Genomic DNA, 20,981 nt, shown 5'->3' with positions numbered 1-20,981 from the left:
GGAAATTTTTTTAATTTAGAGTTTTGTGTGTGTGTTCTTATGTTTTAGGTATGTCCCTTGAAACCAGGATCTGGCAGTTTTTGTTTGTTTCTGTTTAATCCTGACAATCTTTGTCTTTATTTTTACTAAGAACCATAATTCTTTAATTCATTCATCAAATTGAGGCATTTGGAACAATTTATTTACAAAGTTGTTTGGACAGTTTTGTGTGACTCTTTTTTTGTGTGTGTGAGGAAGATTGTCACTGAGCTGACATCTGTACCAATCTTATTCTATTTTTGTATGCGGCATGCCATCACAGCATGGCTTGATGAGCAGCGTGTAGGTCCATGCCCAGGGTCCAAACTGGTGAACCCTGGGCCACCAAAGCAGAGCACACAAACTTAATCACTATGCCACTGGGCTGGCCCTGTGTGATTTTTTTTTTAATAGACTTTATTTTTTAGAACCATTTTAGATTCACAGCAAAACTGAGCAGAAAGCAGAGAGATTTCTCGTGTACTCTCTGACCACACAGTCTCCCCCACTGTCAACATCCCCCACGAGAGCAGTCCATTTATTGCAATTGATGAACCTACACTGACACATCACTGTCACCCGAAGTCCACTGTCTCCTTTAGGGCTCACTTTTGGTGTTATACATCTGTGGATTTTGACAAATTTATAATGACATGTATCCACTATTATAGTATCATGCAGAGCAGTTTCGCTGCCTTAAAAATGCTCTGTGCTCACATTTATCCACCATTACAGTATCATACAGGATAGTTTTGCTACCCTAAACATCACCTGTGCTCCAGCGACTCATCTTTTTAGTCTCCATTGTTTTGCCTTTTCTAGAATGTTAATCTTTGTCTTTTAACTTGAAAACATAATCTATATTTGTTGTGATTGCTCACATGTTATGATTTATTTCTATCGTTTTACTTTGCTTTCGCTTTTTCTACTTTCTCTAGGTATATTTTTCCCTCTTTTTCTTCTTGCTTGCTTTTGCATTGATTGAGTTTCCTTTTTTTCTTATCCCCTTCCTCCCCACTCCTCTTTCTAGTTTGGAAATTACACCTTCTGTTTTTCTTCTTTTAGTAGTTGGTTATTTTTTTCTCAGCACATTAAAGATTTTGTTTCCCTGTCACCTGGCTTCCATTTCTGCTGTTGCAAAGTCAGCTGTCATTGTAATCTTTGCTCCTTTGAAGATAATCTGTCTTTTCCTTCTGGCAGCTCTTAAGATTTCCCTTTGTTTTGGTGGTCTGAAATTTCACTGTGATGTATCTGGATGTGGAGCGCCCCCACCTCCCATCTTGCTTGTTTGTGTTTGGGCTTTCTGAATCTGAAGAGTCATGTCTTTTGTCAATTCTGGAAAATTCTCTGGATTATTTCTGCAAATATTGCCTCTTTCCCATTCTTTCTCTTCTCTCTTTTTTGACTCCAATTGGATATGTGTTGGATCTTCTTACACTCTTCTCTTTCATATTCTCTACCTCTGTTTTTGAGCTGCCTCTTGCACTAATTCTCTGTTCAGCTTTGTATAACCTGCTGTTTATCTTGTCTCTTGAGTTTCTAATTTCAATGATTATTATATGATTTTATTTCTAGAAGTCTATTTGATTTCTTTACACATTTTCCTGATTGTTAATTTAATTTCATATTCCTTAGTCATCATATTGAATACCCTCTTTGATTTTTCTAAACATGTTAAGTATGCTTATTTTATATTCTGATGCTAAAAGTTCCAATATCTAAAGTATTTGTGGGCTTGATCCTGCAGGGTGTTTTTCCTGCTGGTTCCTGCTTGTGGAGACTTGTTTTCTTGTATATATTTATGATTTATTTTTACTTTAAGCTCATCATCCTTGGAACGTTTTTAGGGGAAGATTCTTTGAAGCCTAAGTTTAAAGTATGGGTTATGTATGCATGTCACCCAGGAAAGTTTACCCAGGAATTAGGCATTTTTCCCTTTGCATTGAATCCTAATAGATTCAATAATTTCATAAACATTATTTTTTTAAAAAACAAACTTGGTTTCTTTAACACGATTTCTTCTCTCTGTTTAGTTTTGTGGCTGCTTGTTGGTGTGGGGTTGCTGGGATTAGGAGTACGGCATAAAACCTATGGGAGGAAACTGGGCAAAGGGGTAAGTAATGAACAATTTTGATTTAGAACTTTATATGCTATATATGTGTATCCATACCTTTGTACACGTCACCATTACGATTGAACTCTAGCCCTGGGTCTGATGACTTCAGGGTGCAGGATCTCCCCTCTTTAATTCTCAGGTCCCAGGCTGGTAACATAGTGGAGTTATTTTATGAAGCTGAGTTCTTGGGACAGGATGGGCCTGTATATTAGGGGCACACTGCTCATGATTTTGTTGTATGCAGTCATTATGTCTATGATTTAACATATCTAAACTATGAAATAACTATTTTGTAAGGGGCTTCTTTCTCCTGTTTGGTAGATATTGCTGAAGGCAACAATATGAGATTCTTTGATTTAAGAAAAATCCTACAGGTAATTTTTGATTTTGTAGATTATGGATAGTTTGTGTATGGATGGGTCGTGGAAGTTTTCTTGTCTCTTCCTTTTTTCTCTTGCTTGAATGTTTTATTGTCCCTTTCTCTTCTAGACAGGTGGGCAGAAGCAAGAGTAAGTGTTTTCAATGTTGTGTTTTCTGTCTGCTCTGATAAAAAGTTGGATGTACTTCATAATGCAGTTAGAGTTACAGTTCTGGCTAAAACAGAATTTGAGGCTAAAACTTTGAATTTTAGCAATCTGTATTACCAGGCAAGTTTTTCATATTAAATAAAAAGCTATACTGAGGGTGGAGACCACGCTTCTCTTATTTACCTTTGTATTCCCAGTACCTCACAGAGTGCCTGGCTCATATTCAGAACTCAGTAACTATTTCTGAATAAGTAATAATTCATTGCATGGTCTCTTTCTTTTGCCCCTTAATTGTTAGTTGTTATTATTGCAATATAACATCAGTCAGAAGAGGATACCTAATGTCAGCCAGGGGTTCTTTTCAAAAGGAGTCATTGCAGTTGGATTTAATACCTGTTCTTTTCTTTATTTGTTCATTCATTCATCCATTTTATACGCTTCTTGAATGTCTCTTGTGTGTCTGGTGCCATGGATACAGAGATAACCAAGTTGGACAAGATCCCTGCCTTCATGGAGTTTACATTCTGGTAGGGGAGAAATACGGTATTCAGAGGAACAAAAATTGAATAGATAAAGGCTATCACTTTAGATCAGGCTGCTCTGAAGCAAATAAGATTATGGAGTAGAGAGTAACTGGGTCCGGGTGGTTAGAGAAGGCTGCTCTGAGGACATGACATTTAAGTTGAGACTTGAAAGTTGAGAAAAAGCCAGTTCAGAGAGCTAGGGGTAAAGGATTCAGGCAGAGAGAACATGTGTAACGCCTGAGGAGACACAGGCTTGGTGTGTTTGAGGAGCATCAGCAGGCAGTGGGGCTGAAGTTTGGTGAGCAAGGCGAAGAGTGGTAGAAGATGAGGATGGAGAGGCTGATGAAGCTCTTACAGAGCACAGGAAGCAGTTCTGATTTGATTTTACTTGCAGTGGAAGCCACCAGAGTGTTTCAAGCAGGAGCATGAAGAAACACGGTATATAACAGTGTGGCTGCTCTTTGAAGAATGGAGTGTAGAGTGGAAGCAGGGAGATAAATTATGAGATTTTTTTAGTCGCCCAGTGGAAGTTTGGATGGGCCAGTGGCAGTGGGGTTGAAGAGAAGCAGATAGGCTGAGAATATATTTTGAAAGTATAGCTCATACTTTAAAGTATAGCTGATGGGTTAGATGTTGCTGGATGAGGAGAAGGAAGGAATCAAGGATGACTTCTATGTTTTTGGCTTAAGCAACTGGATGGAGGGTGGTGACATTTACTGACATGGGAAGAATGAGGGAATAACAGGTTTTGGAGTAATGAAATCCGGAGTTAATTATAGACATATAGTTACGTGAAAAGGGATAGCTTGATGAGTATAATTGTGCCTCCTGAAATCTCTGTTGATGTTTCCATTCTCTTTACATGACATTCACTAAATTGAATAATGTTCTTGTATAAAGATGAAATGCCCAGCTCCTTGTCGGTAGCATGTTGAACTGTTTAAGTAGCAGCCCTCCTATGCAAAGCGGTTGCTACTTATCCTTCTCCCAACCTGAACTTGTGTGGTCCACTTTGAGTTGTTTTTTCACTGTGGTGTTGGGTTTGGCTAATCCAGCCATACTCTTTAGCAGGATCCCTGTTGTAGACCAGTAGGTATTAGTTTGAGGTGGATGATTAGGGTTGGGCAATGCATTCTCTGGCTGAGCCCAGGAACCCAAAAGAGGAACTCTCAAAGGGGTGGGCTCCTGTCCCTTGGCCTTGCCAGTACAGTAGGGGAGTGACACCATTTATAACTCAGTTATATTGGCAGACCACTGTACAAATATATTATAAGCCTCTATGTATCCCCCTCTGTGATCTTAGTCTTCTCCAGTGCAAAGGTAACCTCTATCCTGAATCTGCTGTTTGTCATTTTCATGCATCTCTTTATATTGTTAGTACATACCATATATCCCTAGACAATATTGTTTTTTCCTTTTTTTTTTTATAAAGATTCGCCCCTGAGCTAACATCTGTTGCCAATCTTCTTTTTTTCTCTCCCTTCTTCTTCTCCCCAAAGACCCCCAGTACATAGGTGTGTATTCTAGTTGTAGGTCCTTCTGGTTGTGCTGTGTGGGATGCCACCTCAGCATGGCTTGATGAGTGGTACCACGTCCGTACCCAGGATCTGAACCGGTGAAACCCTGGGCCGCCGAGGCAGAGCGTGCGAACTTAACCACTCAGCCATGGGGCTGGCTCCTTTCATGTTTTTAACTTTATCTAAATGACATCTGACGTATATATTTTGCAACATTTTTACTTAAAATCACCTTTGTGAGATTCATCCATATGGAAATATGTAGTCCTAACTCATTTATTAGGGCTGTGTAGTATTCTGTTATATGTTTGTGAAACCATTTATTTATTCATTTTCCTGTTGAAACAACAGCCAGATTGTTTAGAATTTTTTGCTATTATAAACAATACTTATTATAAATGCTCACTTTCCAAACAGTCCTCCTACCTTCCAAGCTTAAGCTAGAAGTTCACAGAAGATTTATTATGAGAATACCATCTAGCAAATATTTCCTTATTTTTATGAATTAAACGTGGGCAAATGTCTAAGGAAATTTCGTTGCTGAAATATGAATCTTGGAAGAGAGAGGTGGAGATAACTGGGTCACTGAAACTGCCATTGTTCAGTTATCCTAAATTACCATTAACTGTTCCTCAGGCACCAGCCACAGAGATCTCTGCCGCCATCTGGGCTTTCAGGTTTGGCTACGACAATGAAGGATGGTCTAGCCTAGAAAGATCAGCCCAACTGCTCAGTCAAACAGGTAAGTCTTATTGGATTTAGTTCCAGGTACTGTTGTTACTTTTATTTTGAGCAAGATCATAAGTAATAGGAGGAGGGTTTGCTGGGTCATAAACTAATCTTTTAAAAAGGCTTTACTTTGGTGGGCATCTACAGGAGGATTAAGCTTCTGTAGCCACATCTGTCTGTTTGAGAGCAATTAATTCAGTTGATTCTGAACAGAGCCTCATACTGGGTATCTGCAGGGGATTCTTGTCATGCATTTGCTCTTAGAGATGCCCTTGCTGGTGGCTTCTGTCAATTGGAGGCCCACTGTTGTGGACCAGAAAACTGTCAGATTGAAAGGCAGAATGGGTCAGGGTGATGCTCGTTTGCAAGCAAGTTGCTTTCAAGAACATACGGGCCAATTTGTAAGTTTCCGTGCCCTGGGGTGCATTCATCTCTGTATGAAGCATCCTTTAAAATATGTGGGCGTTGGGTTCTTAGATCAACTATGTGGAACGTGGAGCAAGATATGTAAAGGGCTGAACTGTTCTGGTTGTGCCTGCTGATAAGCATGTCTCCTGAGAAACTGCTGAGGGTCTGTATGATTCTAATGCTGCTAAAAAATGTCCTTGGCTCTTAGTCCTTTAGTCCTTATTATAGGCCTCTAAAGCACATCTGGCCAGAGTCTGAAAAAACCAATAAACTTACTTCCATGCCAACATCACAGAAGTGTTTGCCCAGGAATAAAACACTATTGTGCACCACTCTATGGTTTCTGAGCATAAATTGGGTATTTGAGAGAGGCATTAAGCTTATTTGAAATTTTGGGAAAGATGTTAAGAATATTTGAAAATTTAGAAAAGTTACACTTTTATCCTTTCCTGCATTTCCTCAAGGTGTCCCATGTTTTCATTACATTCTAAAAATGGGAAAATTCCCTTGTAGCTCAGATTTGAGCAACTTTAGTGACTCATTAGGATTTTTTTTTTTTTTTGATTTCTGAGTAAAGGCAAAGGGTTACAGAATTAAATTTTACTAACTCTTTTTGCATTTCTATACTTAATCACTATGTGCATTTTTTTTTGAACAGGTGCAGATTTCATAACAGTTTTGGAGAGCGATGCTTCTAAGCCCTTTATTGGGAACAATGACTTAACCATGTGGTTAGGGGAGAAGTTGGGTTTCTATACCGACTTTGGTCCTAGCACAAGGGATCACACTTGGGGGTGAGTGTACCTGGCGAATTAATGCTGAACATAGCTCTGAAAGACTAGGCAGCATAGGCCTGGAGTAGCAAGTTGCCCCAGGGCTGCTTCCTGGGGGATGAGGAGGTGCTGAGGATGTGCAAATTCCAGTAATTGCCTTACTGGTTTCCCTGTTGCTGGATATTTTCAATTATTCACCGTTATAGACCATTCAGTGTAGGAGCTGAGGTTACAGCACCAAGCATGTCTGGCTTGGATGCTGTCCTCATGGAGCTTACATTGTGGTGTGAAGAGACAGAAAACAAATGTGTGCGCAGAAATAAATAAGATAATTTGAGACAGTAGTAAGTGCTACGTAGAAAAGGAAAGTGAGTGGGTGGGCAGGGGCGATGTGGGGTGCAGCTGTAAGTAGGGTGGTCAGGAGGGTCTCTCTGAAGACCTCATGATGAAAAGGACCCGGGACCCATGGGAAGAGCTGAGGGAACCGCCAGTGTAGACTTGAGGCAGGATCAAGCTTGGCGTGCCTGAATGTGGGGATTGAGGGAGAACTGGTAAAAAGATGAGGTCAGGCGTGGGCACCTGATCTTAGAGGGCCCCATGGTCCATGCTTAGGCTGATTTAATTCCGTTTTCATGGGAAACCACTGGGGGATTATAACCCATGGGAGAGATCGGACCTGATTTACTTTTTTAAAAGATCATTCTGGATGTTCCCAGAAGAACAGATTGTTGGGGGCAAGAGCGGGAGCAGGGAGACAGGTGATGAAGTAGATGTGCCAGCACAGGTGAGAGATGACAGTGGGAGCTGGGGAGATGGGGAGAAGGGGACAAATTCAGGAGCTATTTTGCAACAGAGCTGATGTGACTTACTGATGGTTCCTGGTCAGGGGCCGGGAAGTGACAAGGGCAACATCTAGGTTTTTTACCAGAATACCTGATAGGAGATGAGGCCGTTTCATGAGATGGGAATGACCAGGTGAGCAGCAGGATTGTGCTAAGTTTGAGATGCCCTCAGACAGTCAAGTGACATACAGTAAGCAGTTTTGTGCAGCCTGGAGGTCCAATGAGACAGGACAACCTGGACATGTAAATTCTGGTATTATCCCTGTTGAGATGGCCCTGTCGGAGGGACTCCGCGAGGGCACCAGAGCTGTAGTGCACGCCACCAGGGAAGAGAAGCCGGCCGAGGTCTGAGCTCTGCTTGTCTTTTTCTTATGTAGTTCTTTGACTTAGCGTGAGGTGAAACATGTTTTCATGTCTTTATTGGACAGTTTGTCATTTCTAAGTTTGTAAATTGTTACTCTCTATCCTTGCTAGCAAGAGTGTACATTCCCAAATGTGTTAATATTAGAATTGTTTATGCACATGTTGCCAGAGTAACAATGCAAGTAAAATGGATTTTGTGTATTACTAATTCTGCTCTTTTCGTGTCTCCATAGCGCTTATTAAAACACAGTTGATAGCATTGTGTTAGTGACACAGAGATGTGCTGAATAGCAGAGATGCCGTGAGCTGTCAGACTACCACACACATCTCCGCCACAGTATTGCTCTGAATGGCCCTCAGTGAGATGCTTGAAGTGTGACACATCCCTTTTTAATGCATTTGCGTAGTTCTGTCTGCGTGATATGGTGGGACCAACGGTGACACACATGTTTCTTTTCATTCCAATACAGGATTATGGCTTTGTCAAGATACCCAATTATGAAATCAGAGCATCACCTTCTTCCGTCACCAGAGGGCGAGATCGCACCAGCCATAACGCTGACTGTTAACATCTCAGACAGACTGGTGGATTTTGTTGTGACACACTTTGGGAATCACGAGTGGGTTTCTTTGGTCTTTCTAATAGTACGCAAAGGCCAAGAAACACTGTTAACACATTACTTTGATTTCCGTTCATTGACTTATTTCTTTCTTCTTTTTTTTCTCCGAAAGTATCTTTTTTCTGTTTTGCTGGTTTTAAAAATCAGGCATGAAAACATTTGAGATGCAGGCAGTCGTTAATGATGGTAGAGGGCAGCAGTGATGACTGTGTTAGCCAGCAATTGCTGAGCAGGTGCTGTGCTAAGTGCATTCTTTTATTTAATCTTCACTCTGTATAAAGTTAGTACTATCGTAGCCCCATTTTACAAATAAAGAAACCAAACTGGAGGTTAGATGACTTGGCCAACCAGGGTCACACAGCTAGGAGTTAGGTAGACCCAACTCAGAGCCTGCAAGTGCTTGGAATCGCACGGCAAACCAGACTGCAGAAAAATGAAATTCCCTTCTACAGGGTCACTACAATGGGAGTACTGTTGGGATTTGAGGGTACTAAATGACATTCCTTTTCCCCTCGTGCTGTCACAATCAGCTGATAGGTAGGCAGAGGAATCTGGCAGGGAGGCCGAATATCTCTTTTAATTCTGATAAACCTATGTAGACAACATGGGTTAAGTGTGTCCACATGGACCTGCTAATCTATCCCGTTACGTACACGAAACCGGCTCTGCCAGAGCAGCAGACCCACAGAGGAGCGGCAGAGTCTGCCCTGCCCAACTCTCCCCTTGCTGGAGAGAATGTGCCAGAAGACACCCAGTCTGCAAACTGGGAGGTTCCAAGGAGAAGAGAGAGGAAGGATTTGAGACAAGCATGCCTGGTTAATTCTTCCAAACTTAATTAATTAGAAAAGTCTTCCCAAAAAGTAAAGAGTGAAAGCGAGGCCAGAGATAGTTTCCTAAGAAAGTTGCTCTACAAGGAGGCACGAGGAAGGCGGAATGAGTTTATCCCCAAAGAATAACATTCACAACCAGTGGCTTAGCCCTAAAAAAAAAGTCATGAATAATGCCAACAGTATATTGTTAAAGCAAAGATAAAAGTATATAATTTATGCTCTACCATACTAAACGTTCTGTAACAATAATTGAAAACACTAATGTAAGTGCTTAGTGCTGTAAAATATGACACACAGATCCTGTCCATGTTAATGACACAAGAGGCCACAGAACTTTAAAGTGACAGACAGAACGTTAAGAAAACCACGTTGTTGTCCTGTCAGTTTCACCTGAACAAAACTAATGTGCCTGCTACCCTTATTTTCCTGTCACCTCACTTTTTCTCACAGTGTTATATGGATCTGTGAAAGCATACTTGAATATTTTCTGAAATTAGTTAGAGCATAATTAATATAAACAAACTCCAAATGTCATTAATGTGAGCCCTTTGCTCGTTGGACCCTTGCTTGTCTCCTTAGAAATAAGAAGGGTGTTTGGGGATGGATGATATAGATGGTTCATATCCTATTCATAAGCTGTTTGAGGAAATGCCTCTGTTTGTCCTGGTAATTTTCACGTAGCAAGTGTAGGCATTCAAAAATCATTCCACTGACCTTAAGTTGCACTTGAATTAGGTTTATCTTGTAAAAAATAGGCACTTTTGTATTTCAAGATTGCAGAATCTCAACCTAAGAAACAGTTGAGTCCACTCCTTCCCATTGTTCCTTTGCTTTTTTCACTGCAACTCCCTCCAGCCTCCTCCACTCGAAAGGGAAGAGAAGAGTAAAAGTTAGCCCTCAGAATGTGATGATTTGGAAAAGACGAGAGAAGGATTACCTTTGCTAACTTTGTGTGAACCACATATTTAAAACTCTCTGGTTAACACCGTATCCTTTAGTTGCTGTCTTACTCACTTGATTTAATAATAATGACAACAACAGCAGTAAGAATAATAGCTAACACTTACAGAGGAGATGTAACTCGAGGGCAAGGAGCAACATAGTTTAATGGTTAGAAGCATGGAGTTCCAGAACCTGGGGCCAGACCAAGGTGGTTTTGATCCTAATTCAAGATATATCCTCTCACCAAGTTATTGATCTACATTGAGCCTTGGTTTCCTCATCTGTAAGTCAGGAACAATAATCCTACCAAATCATAGGGTCCTTGGGAGAATTAAATGAGATATATTACCTCATACAAAGTACTTGAATACACTAAGTGCTCAATTAACGCTTGTCATTGTTGAAGCTTATCAGCCAGTTCTAAATGTCAGGTATATTGGGCAGCTCAAAACAGAATTCATTCATCAAACATAAATCAAGCACCTGCTGTTCCCAAGCACAGTAGGAGGTATAGTCTTTTCCCTTAGAGCCACAGCTCTGATGTCATTCCTTAGAAGCCCTGTCCATGCGCACTGTGGCCTGCCAACCAGCAACATGAGAAAGTTCATCTTCGAACAGTTCGTGAAGCCATCATTACATATTTTTGCTTGCCTTTGTTTTCTACAAGACTAGATAAAAAGTTCTTCCTGTGACTAAATATTTAGAGATTTCATTTTCTGGTGATTATGGCGTACAAACATGAAATCATATTAGGAATGAATTACAGAATGCTTATGCGTGTTGCTGGCTGATTCAACAAGATTTTCTAAATTACTGACTACACAAATATCTCTGTACAACCAATAAGTAGGAAATAGCGACATTCCTTAGAAGTCAGTTAGGTACACACCATAACTGAGATAATTTTAGGTAATTAACTGAGCCACCAGAATCATCATTCTTTTTTTTTTTCATGTATTTCTCTGCATAAATGTACAGAGAAGAAAGAGCACAGAACTTGTAGTCTGTAGTTAGTTTGGGTTCTGTTGTAAGATAATCTGCAAGAGTTCGTTTCTCTTGTCTCTGAAAATCAGATAAAATTATTTTTTTAGCCCACAAATAAGGTTATTGGGCTGATCAAATATTAACAGATAAGGAAACACAAAATGTATTTTCTCTCTCTCTCTTCCTTCCTCTCTCACCCTCCCTCCCTCGCCTTCCCTCTTTCCCTCCCTCCCCCCCATTTCTTTATACCCATACGTATACTTTTTATTCTTATTATTATTACTGGATAAAATTTATCTCCTGAGAAAATTTAAGACCAAATTCATAGATTATTTTCCAATTATATATTGCTAAAATATATTTGAATGAAAGCCCTATCTGTGGTGCAGTGACTTTGGAATGCTCTAGACCAGATTTGAATGTCGGTTGTATGTATCGGAAGGAACAGACCTAATGAAGGGACTACTTACCAAGATGTTGGAAGGGTCAGAGGAACAGATGAGAAATGTTGAGTGACTCAGACACTAGTAACTAGTGTACACTACTAGTAACTAGTAGTGGGGAGTCATTACCATCCTGAGGGCTGAAGGGACAGGCAGAGGGAGTAGTGTTCCCAGGGCCCCATGAGATCTGGAGCCAGGAAGAAGGGCCACGAGGCATGAGGAATGCAGCTACTGGGGAAGAAATACCCCGACTTCTCTCTCCTCCCACCTTTTCATCTCCTGGTGTCGCCAGTGGCCAAACCTAACTGGAAATCAGCAGACAAAGGAGCCCAGGAGATGAAGTTCGCAGGGGTCAGCCTCCCAGGGCATGGAGTAGGCCAAGATGGATGTAGGCAGGGGAGATGGAAACTCACCTTAGGTATGTTTCTTAATCTCGTTTAAAAATAGAGCTAATGCCTGCCTCTCAGTTATTATGAGCATTCCGTATCAAGGATGTTTAACAAATGGTCATTCTTTTCACTCTTCTGTTTCTCGAGGCATCTTTTAATAGTACTCAGCTGTCTACACATTCTTACTAAGCTTAGTTCTGTCTTCGGGTCTTAGCTCAGGGAGGTTTCTCTGGTCTTCTCAGTCCTTGGTGATCTCCCTCTGTCTTCCTTTTTCATTGTTTTTTTTCTTAACGATCATTTATTAGCTGTCTTTCTCTGTAAACGCCTGTGTTGATCTACTGCCTGTTAGCTCTTCGATCCATTCCTGGCTCATCTCCCTCTCGGCTGCACCCTGCAGGGAGCCACACTTCCCAGAGTCTGTTGCCTTCTGCCTCCTGGGTGGGTTTCACTAATGGGAGGCACTAGTGCAAGGTGGAGGGCAGGAGGCGGGACGAAGGCAGGGTAGTTCTCCTTCTCTCTTTCTTTTCTTTGTCTATTGTGACGCAGCAGCTGAATCTCTTCTGTGACCCCAGCTCCTTCTGGGCAGCATTCTCCGTAGTGCCATCTCCAGTCAGGGCTGGCTTCTGGACTCTGGGAATATCATCTCCCCCTGTTCCTCTAGCCCTGGAAGTGGTACTGGTTTCTCATTGTTGCTAAACTCTGGTTGCCTCACTGACTCCTGTTTGACTTCCCGTCGCCTCGCTAATCATTTCCCAGTGTTAAATTCACTTGGTTTGAAACACCTAGAGTGGTTTCAGTTTTCCTGGCTGCATCATGTCAGATCTGATCTGCCTATTTTTTCCCAAACAGACTGACCATAAACCACCCAAAAGTTTGATGTACCTGCCTAATTATCTCAGTTATACATCTGCAGTGCTTAGCATAATAAAAACATCATGTGTAGCCAGTATTTGACCAGCAGAGCCAGCGAGGCTTTTAGAAGGTGTTCAGCTGAAGGAGCTGAGTAGGTTATATAAGCCTGGTATGTTCTGTGAAGGTTAGGATTCTCCCTCTACAAGTACTTTAGCATCTTTTTTTTTTTCTTTTTTGACTACTAGTCTTTAGATGTCATACTGATGACCAGGTCTGATGAAAAATCAAACAAATGCTATTTTTAGAGTTGATATTTAAATCAACTCGATTCCAAATGATTTGTGGGGAAAGATCATGTTGTTCTTAGTCAGAATTTGTTGGCTTACTCTGTGGAAACAGTGTCTCTGCCTTGTTCGTTTGTACATTAAGACATTTGCCGAAGCAGGAGTGACTCTGGGTTTGTGCACTGCTTGAAGATATTCTTTGGGAACTTAGGAACCTAAGACTTTTTAAAAATTGTTTTTGCAAATACGATAAAGAGGTACATTTTTGCATTTCTTTAGAGATGACCTCGACAGGAAACTTCAGGCTATTGCTGTTTCAAAACTACTGAAAAGTAGCTCTAATCGAGTGATATTTCTGGGATATGTCACTTCAGCACCTGGTTCCAGGGATTATCTGCAGCTTGTTGAACACGGTAATGTGAAGGTAACACAATCTTAATACGATTTCTGATTTATTAAGTAAAATGTTTCTCCATGTTTAAAAAAAAATCCCACTCCAACTATTTAATATGTATTCTGATTACCTACTGGTGCATAGAAAACCACTGAAAAACATACTGGTTTTAAATAACAGTAGTCATCTATTTGCTCATGAATCTGCCATTTGGACAGGGCTCAGTGGGGACAGCTCATTTCTGCTCCGTGCCGCTAGATGGCTCCACTGGGGCCTGCAGGAGCCATTTTGCAGATGACTCAGAAGTGGCAAGTTGCTGGCTGTTGAATACAAGATCCCCTGGGGCTTTGGGCTTGGGGTCCTGGGTGGCATCCATGAGCTACTTGGACTTCCTCCTTGCTTGATGGCTGGCTTCCAAGAGTGTGTGTCCCAAGAGAACCAGGAAGAAGCTGTATTGCCTTGTATGACCTAGCCTTGTAAGTCATGTAGTGTGACTTCTGCCATTGTCACAGCTTGCTCACATTCAAGTGAGAGAAACATAAACTCCATCAACGAGTATCTAAGTCACTTTATAAGAATACCATATGGAAAGTCAGTTACTCTAGCCATGTTTAGAAAATACAATCTGCCACGTTATGCAAGTTAATTATGATGCTGAGAGTAAAAGATGAAATGAAATGGCACACAGACAGGCTGGCTGACCAGCCAGACAGGGCCTCACTAAATGATACTGAATTAGAACTTACCTGTTCAGATCCAAAACAGTCGAGTTTGTCACTGTACCCAGATACAGTCATGCTCTGGGGAACTGACACACAAATCAAATCTTGGAGACTGATATATGATATATGCTGTACAACTGGAGTGTTAAATGCCTTAATTTATAATGAGAAATATAATTGTTATATTTAGTTAAGCCCTAAGTAGATTTCTTGGTCCTTTACATTTTGTTTTTGACTTCATTGTCTTGAGATAATATCTGCAGACAAAAAAGCTTATCCATCTTATCAAGTGCTTTGAAAGACAGGTGAGAGAGAGCATGGTGTGATGAGGGTTTTCTCCATGAGACAGAAAACACAAAATGGCAGTGGTTTAACTAAGAGAAGTATATTTATGTAGAAGTCTGGGCAGGTGAGTCAGCACTGGTGTGGCATCCTGTGGTATCCGGAGTGTGCTCCTTCTGTCTTGGGGCTCCACTTTATGAGGCCTCCATTCCCAAGTTTGCCTCCCAGTCCAAGATGGCAACATCCGTGTTCTAGTTAGCAAGACAGAGGAAAGGATAAAGAAGGGGCCAAGAGCATATGCAAGAAATCTCTAAAGGAAAATTCCAGGAAACTGACCTCCAGCACTTGTACTTATATTTTATTGACTGGAATTTAGTCATATGGCCACACCCTACCATACAGGAAGTTGGGAGTTGCAATATTTAACCTCGATACCTAGTTAAAAATACTACACCTTTGGAAGAAGGGCCAGGCAGATACTGGGGAGATGAGTTCATCTCTGCCCTAGAGGATAAGGCAGAAAGTGTGGCCAGTACAGACTCCGGATTTTGGCTTTAGTCAGAGAGCTTATGATGGTGACATTTGTTATTATAGGAAATTCATAAGTAAGAAGAATTTTGCAAAGAAGATGATGAGTTCAGCTTTAGGTTGAGTTGAGGTATCTGTGGGATATTAATGGAAATTGCCATCAGGCAGCTGGATATGTGGATCTGGAATTGAGAAGGGCAACTAGGACTAGAGATACAGATTAAGGAGGTGACATCATCTAGCTGACCGTTGAAACCATGGAAACAGATAACATTGCTCATGAGGTTAGAGAATTGCAAAAATAAGACGAAAGAAAACCCCTGATAAAGCCACATTTAATGTGGCTATCATGGGGGTGATGGGTGAGGGAAGAGAAGGGAGATTATCTCAGGACAGCGATTAAGGAAAGGTCAGAAGAGTAAAGGGAAAATCTGGAGAGTGTGGAATCACAGAGGTTGTGTTAGTTATTTATCACTGTGTAACAAACCACCTGAAACCTTAGTGACTTAAGCAGCAGTGGTTTAATAGTCTCCTGCTTCTGTGGGTCGACTGGGTGGTTTTCTGTTCTTGCCTGGATTCACTCGTGCAGTCAGCTGGTGGCTCGCTTGTGGCTGGGGGGGTCCAAGATGGCCCCACTCACATGTCTGTGGCTTTGGTGCTGGTTCTTGGCTGGGGCTCCCTCTCTGTATGGTCTCTCATCGTTCACTAGCGTAGCTGGTGCTGTATTTCTCAGCTGTGTGAACTTGGAGCAAATTATTTCACCTTTCTGGGGACTGAGGTCTGTGGACCTCAACGTCCACATGTGTAGAGTGGTGATGGTAATATCTACTGTATCATAGGGTTGTTATGAGGATGGACTATAAGATAATGCCTGCAAAGTCCTCAGCCTTGTATGTAGGAGGCACTCGATGAGTGGTAGCTATATGTACATATTATGTGCGTCTGGCTGTATGTATAAAATCAAATAAGATAAATGTCCAAATACACGGTCTATAAAGTACAAAAGAATATTAGACAAGATGATATTTGGCAAGTCTAAGGAAAAATCACATCATAATAAGGGAAGGATTCTTACATTGTGTGTGTGTGCGCGTGTGTGTGTAAGGGATATGCATGGTGTTAGGAAAGAGGAATTTTATTTGATTTTTATTTAATCTTCTGTTGGTTTCCACTGTCACAGTCAGAAGCTGTGTCAAGATTGGCAGTGGATTCTTATATGGCCTTTTTCTATTGGGAAGTTTATTAATGCAGAGAGCAATTTTAATCATAAATGCTTGGATGAACAGATTTTTCTCTTTAAGAAATGAGTATTTAAATTCTGCCATCTTAAAATTTGACAGCATCTTCTAAAAACCTAGTAAAATAAAATGATAGTTAAACATATTCATAATTTATTATTCCCAATATATACAGCAGAATGACTAAATTTTTATTTCTTCCCAAGGCAAATCAGAACAGTACTTTCAATTTATTTGCTTTTTCATCATTAAATTTTTTTAATTTAATGTTTAACATTTATTATAATTTTTTCATGTATACAAAAGGCCTATGTATGTGTGTGATATAAGAGTAATCAAAAAGATTAATTAACAAGCATCCAGGTGTCCACCACTAAGCTTATGAAAAAAAATTGAGAAATAGATAATAAATTATGGTGTATTCTTTTAGTGATTTAAAAATATGGTTTTTTATTTTGAGGAAGATCAGTGCTAAGCTAGTGTCTGCCGCCAATCCTCCTTATTTTGCTGAGGAAGACTGGCCCTGAGCTAACATCCATGCCCATCTTCCTCTACTTTATATGTGGGATGTCTGCCACAGCATGGCTTGATAAGTGGTGTGTAGGTCCACGCCTGGGATTCGAACCAGCGAACCCCAGGCTGCCAAAGTAGAACGGGTGAACTTAACTGCTGCACCACCAGGCAGGACATTGTTTTAAATTATGTATTTAAAATACGTTTTAAATTAAATTTTAATAGTAAAATTGAGAAATGGGAAAAAGTCAGATGTATTTTTTATTTATGAGATGTTTTAAAAGTAGAAAATGGAAATTTCTTCAGTATAAAAGCTCCATATTGAGAGTTTTCCCAACACGTTATAGAAAAAGAACATGTTTATGTTCTGGTTCTCTGATGAAAAATAACCCTGGTCTCAAGCTTTCAACATCAAAAAGACTCATGATTACTTCCCAAATGTGTTTATTTCCAGTGATTCAATTTAACAAACACAGATTGAGTGCCTGCCGAATGCCAGGCTTCATGCTAAGTACCAGGGAGCCAAAGTGATTAAGAATCCCTCTGCTCAGGAGGGGAGGGTGGAGACATATAAACAAATAACTGTACAGAATGGTGTAGCTGGTGTGCAGAAAGTACTGCATAGGATGACCGAGGAGGATGCCGTAAATTCTGCTTGGGATGAGGGACCTGGAAAGCTGTAGGGAGCCAGCGACTGTATTGTAACCGCTGATTTACCTGCCTCGCTCCTGATCTAGACCACTTTCCTCCTTGTACTCCCAGCTTCTAGTACAGGGGCTGGATGGACACATAGTAGGTGCTCCAGAAATGTCTGTAGAATGAATAAACAATTTGGACCTTATCCGATCAGTAGGAGCCAGACCGAGAAAATAGCATGCACAAAGCCGTATTTATTACTGTAGCTTACACGTTTTCTTGGCAGTTCGGAATAGAGCACTATTTTTTATGCTTTAAACATTCTCTTTTCTGTTCTTTATTAGGATATTGACAGCACAGATCAAGACAGATGGTGTGAATACATTATGTATCGAGGGCTGATCAGGTGAGCATAGGTGTTTGTTAGTTTTTTTTTTAATCTGTTGACTGGGATCTTTGGGGTCTATCTTGAAAGGAAAAACTTTATGGAAGCAATTAGTTCCTTTTTTAACTTTTTCTTTAAATAAAGTGAAGAAAAGTTTAATACCAAAAAAAGGGACTGACCATTCATTCTTTCATTCATTCATTTATTCAACAAGTATTTATTATATACCTATTATGTGCCAGGTGTTCTTCTAGGCAGTGGGGATATAAGAGGAACAAAACAAAATCCTTGTTCATATAGCCTCCATTCCAGTGGAAAAAGACAGAAAATAAGCACATAAGAAATAGAATAGGAGAGGTGGTGATAAATGTGTTGAAAAAGAAAAATGAAACCAGGTAAGAAGGATGAGGGTGCCGGGGGTGGCTGTGGTGTGTTACATAGAATGGACAGAGTAGCGTTTCTGATGGAGTGATGTCCAGGCGGCAGCCCGACTGGAATGAGGGATTCCAACTGCCTATATCCTGGAAGAGCTCTCGAGACAGAGGGAATAGCAGGTACAGAATTTGAGTGGAGCTGGCTTGGTGTTTTTATAATAGCACGGAGACCTGCGTGCCTGGAGTAGAGTGAGATGGGAGGTGACATGAGAGAGGCAAGGGGGGCAGATCATCTAGACAGTGATTTGATTCACAGGTCCCTCCACTTTCAGGGTTCCTCAGTGGAGGGAACGTGCTGGAGGCCATCCCCGAAACTCACCAGGCTCCTCCTATTAGTACAGAATCTGTTTGGAGATGTTTGACTTGAGGCCTCTGACTACCCTCCTTGGGACGGTGCTGGGACCTCTACTGTGGGCTTCTAAGATGGACCTCTCTGGGCCTTAGTCCCCTCTCCGTACAGAGCAGTTCATCACCCAGAGAAGTCTTGGCATTGCCTACCTGAAGACGGGCTGATGTTGACCTGATCACTCCTTAAGTAACCTTATATTCTGAGATCTGTGGTCTACATTTATGAAGGAAAATGGTTGCCTTCTAGGAATAAAATAGAATTGCAGGGTCGACTTCTCTCCTATTGGAGATATGGCTTGTTCAGTTCTGAGTTATAGCCCAGTGAAAGCAAACTGTTAGGTTCTCCTGTTCTTTACTCCATTTGTCATTCAACTAGTATAGATGGAGCACAGTGCATGTCAGGCATCCGGGGTATAGCAGTAAACAAAGCGGAGAAGGATCCTTACCCTGGCAGAGGGAAGATAGACAATGATTGGCATGATGGAATCAGTAATGCCATGATAGCATATTTTAGGAGGTGATGAGTGTGGTGGGAAGAAGTTGAGCAGGGTAAGGAGCATCTGGAATATGGAGGTGGGGTTGCGATTGTAAATAGGAGGATTGGTAGGTCTTACTGAGATGACATTGGAGCTGAGATTTGAAGGAGTGGGCCATCTTGCTACCTGGGAGAAGACCCTTCCAGGTATAAGGACCAGCTAGTGCAAAAGCCCAAATGCTGGAGTGCTGATATGTTTGAAGAAAAATGAGGCTAGTGGGGCTGGAGTGTGTGCAGGTGGGATGGTGGTAGAGGAGGTGAGGGGGAGTGTACAGGCAGGGAGGGAGGGGAGCACGTAAGGTCCTGTGGACTCTTACTAAGGACTTTGGATGCTACCTAGTAAAATGGTGGCCTTTTTTGGTTCCTGGATGACTCCATCAGTTCATATGCTTACTGAGGTGAGCCAAGGAGGCCCTCAAGATGCTAAGATCCTTCCGGTTATATTAATAATTCAGAAACTCTAAAAAGAAACTCAGCACATGCCCACGTGGCTGCAGGAGAGATGGCTTGACTATTATCTTGGTGTCCCCAAAGGGCTAAGCTGGGAGGGAGTGTGCCGAAGTGTTCGTTTTGTGAAGTATTCGATACCTCAGATTGAAAACACTGTTTCTGTTTAAATTGAAATTAAAGTGATTGTTTTAATAGGGATATTAGAATTTCCAGAAATCAGTTTATTATATAGAGTGAGATAGGTCTAAGTTCAAGTTGTCAAAAGTGCTAGTTGCCGAGGAACAGTGGTCTTTATAGCACCAGTGCCCCTAATTGCTAATCCCTGGGCTCTCTTTGTACATTGGTGGCCCGAGACCTTTATTGCCTCTCCCTAGGAGAGTGGGATGGCAGATTATATGTGTGTGTGTGTGTGTGTACACTAAATGTGACTGTCAAAGATGGTATATTCGTCAGCTCCGGCTGCCAGAACAAAATACCATAGACTGGCTGGCTTAAACCACAGAAATTTATTTTCTCACAGTGCTGGAGACAGAGAGAAAGAGCACACGTGAGCACACATGCTCTGTTGCATCTCCTCTTATAAGGACACTAATCCTGTTGGATCAGGGTCCCCCCCTTGTGACTTTATTTAACTCATTTGCTTCCTTAGAGGCCCCATCTCCCAGTATGGCCACACAGGGGGTTAGGGCTGCAACATATGAATTTGGGGGGACACAAGCATTAGTCTACAGCAGCTGGGAAGGTAATTTTGAAAATACCCAAATTAATGAAGTTAGGGGCAACTGTTTTTCAGTTTCTGTCCACAAACCAATTCTGTAGGCTTTATCTCAGTCATCTAATTCAGTGTCCTGCACTTAGTAGGCACTTAATATATACTTACTGGACCACAGGGAGAGATCCCCTGTTTTAGTAGAAGATTGGATTTTCAGTTTCCTTATTTTCAAGGACTTTGGGAAGCTCCTTTGAAGGCAGTATCTATGAAACAGATTAGAATTTGATCGTAGAGATTTGGGAAATAAATAACTTAGATTTACTAGGGACAGCAGGGACCTGCATGGATTTGGGCCCTGAGCTTAGACAAGTACACCAACCTGTCGGACAGCTTGGACCCCATTCTGTTGCCATCACTGCTCTTCTCTTACCCTTCACAGCGGGCAGACTTGCTGCCTCCGCTTGCCTGGCTCTGAGTTTCTGTCACTATTTTTCAAGTCATTGCAGGCTTTGTTTTAAGTTCCTCCTCCTGCCACCCTGGCCCAAGCCCCTAGCGTCTTTCACCTAAATTATTGCAGGGGCCTCCTAACTGGTCTCCTGGCTACCACCCTTTGCCTGGAGTCTGTTCTCCACACGGTAGCCAT

The 20,981-nt window shown here is 41.4% G+C and overlaps 1 protein-coding gene across 3 annotated transcripts in view; it reads left to right on the top strand.

Annotated features, from left to right (window-relative positions):
• LOC124233000 (PGAP2-interacting protein) overlaps positions 1–20,981 on the top strand; it is a 53,628-nt gene that overhangs the window by 21,187 nt on the left and 11,460 nt on the right. For all 3 annotated transcript variants that reach the window (XM_046650000.1, XM_046650001.1, XM_046649999.1), the window contains 6 exons: positions 2,052–2,131; positions 5,339–5,444; positions 6,498–6,633; positions 8,288–8,437; positions 13,441–13,585; positions 17,819–17,880. In XM_046650000.1, the coding sequence (XP_046505956.1) occupies positions 2,052–2,131; positions 5,339–5,444; positions 6,498–6,633; positions 8,288–8,437; positions 13,441–13,585; positions 17,819–17,880 (679 nt within the window). The remainder of the gene's footprint in view (positions 1–2,051; positions 2,132–5,338; positions 5,445–6,497; positions 6,634–8,287; positions 8,438–13,440; positions 13,586–17,818; positions 17,881–20,981) is intronic.

The sequence above is a fragment of the Equus quagga genome, unplaced genomic scaffold, assembly GCF_021613505.1.
Source record: "Equus quagga isolate Etosha38 unplaced genomic scaffold, UCLA_HA_Equagga_1.0 146_RagTag, whole genome shotgun sequence".
Lineage (NCBI taxonomy): Eukaryota > Metazoa > Chordata > Mammalia > Perissodactyla > Equidae > Equus > Equus quagga.
This window is presented reverse-complemented; position numbering and strand designations above follow the sequence as displayed.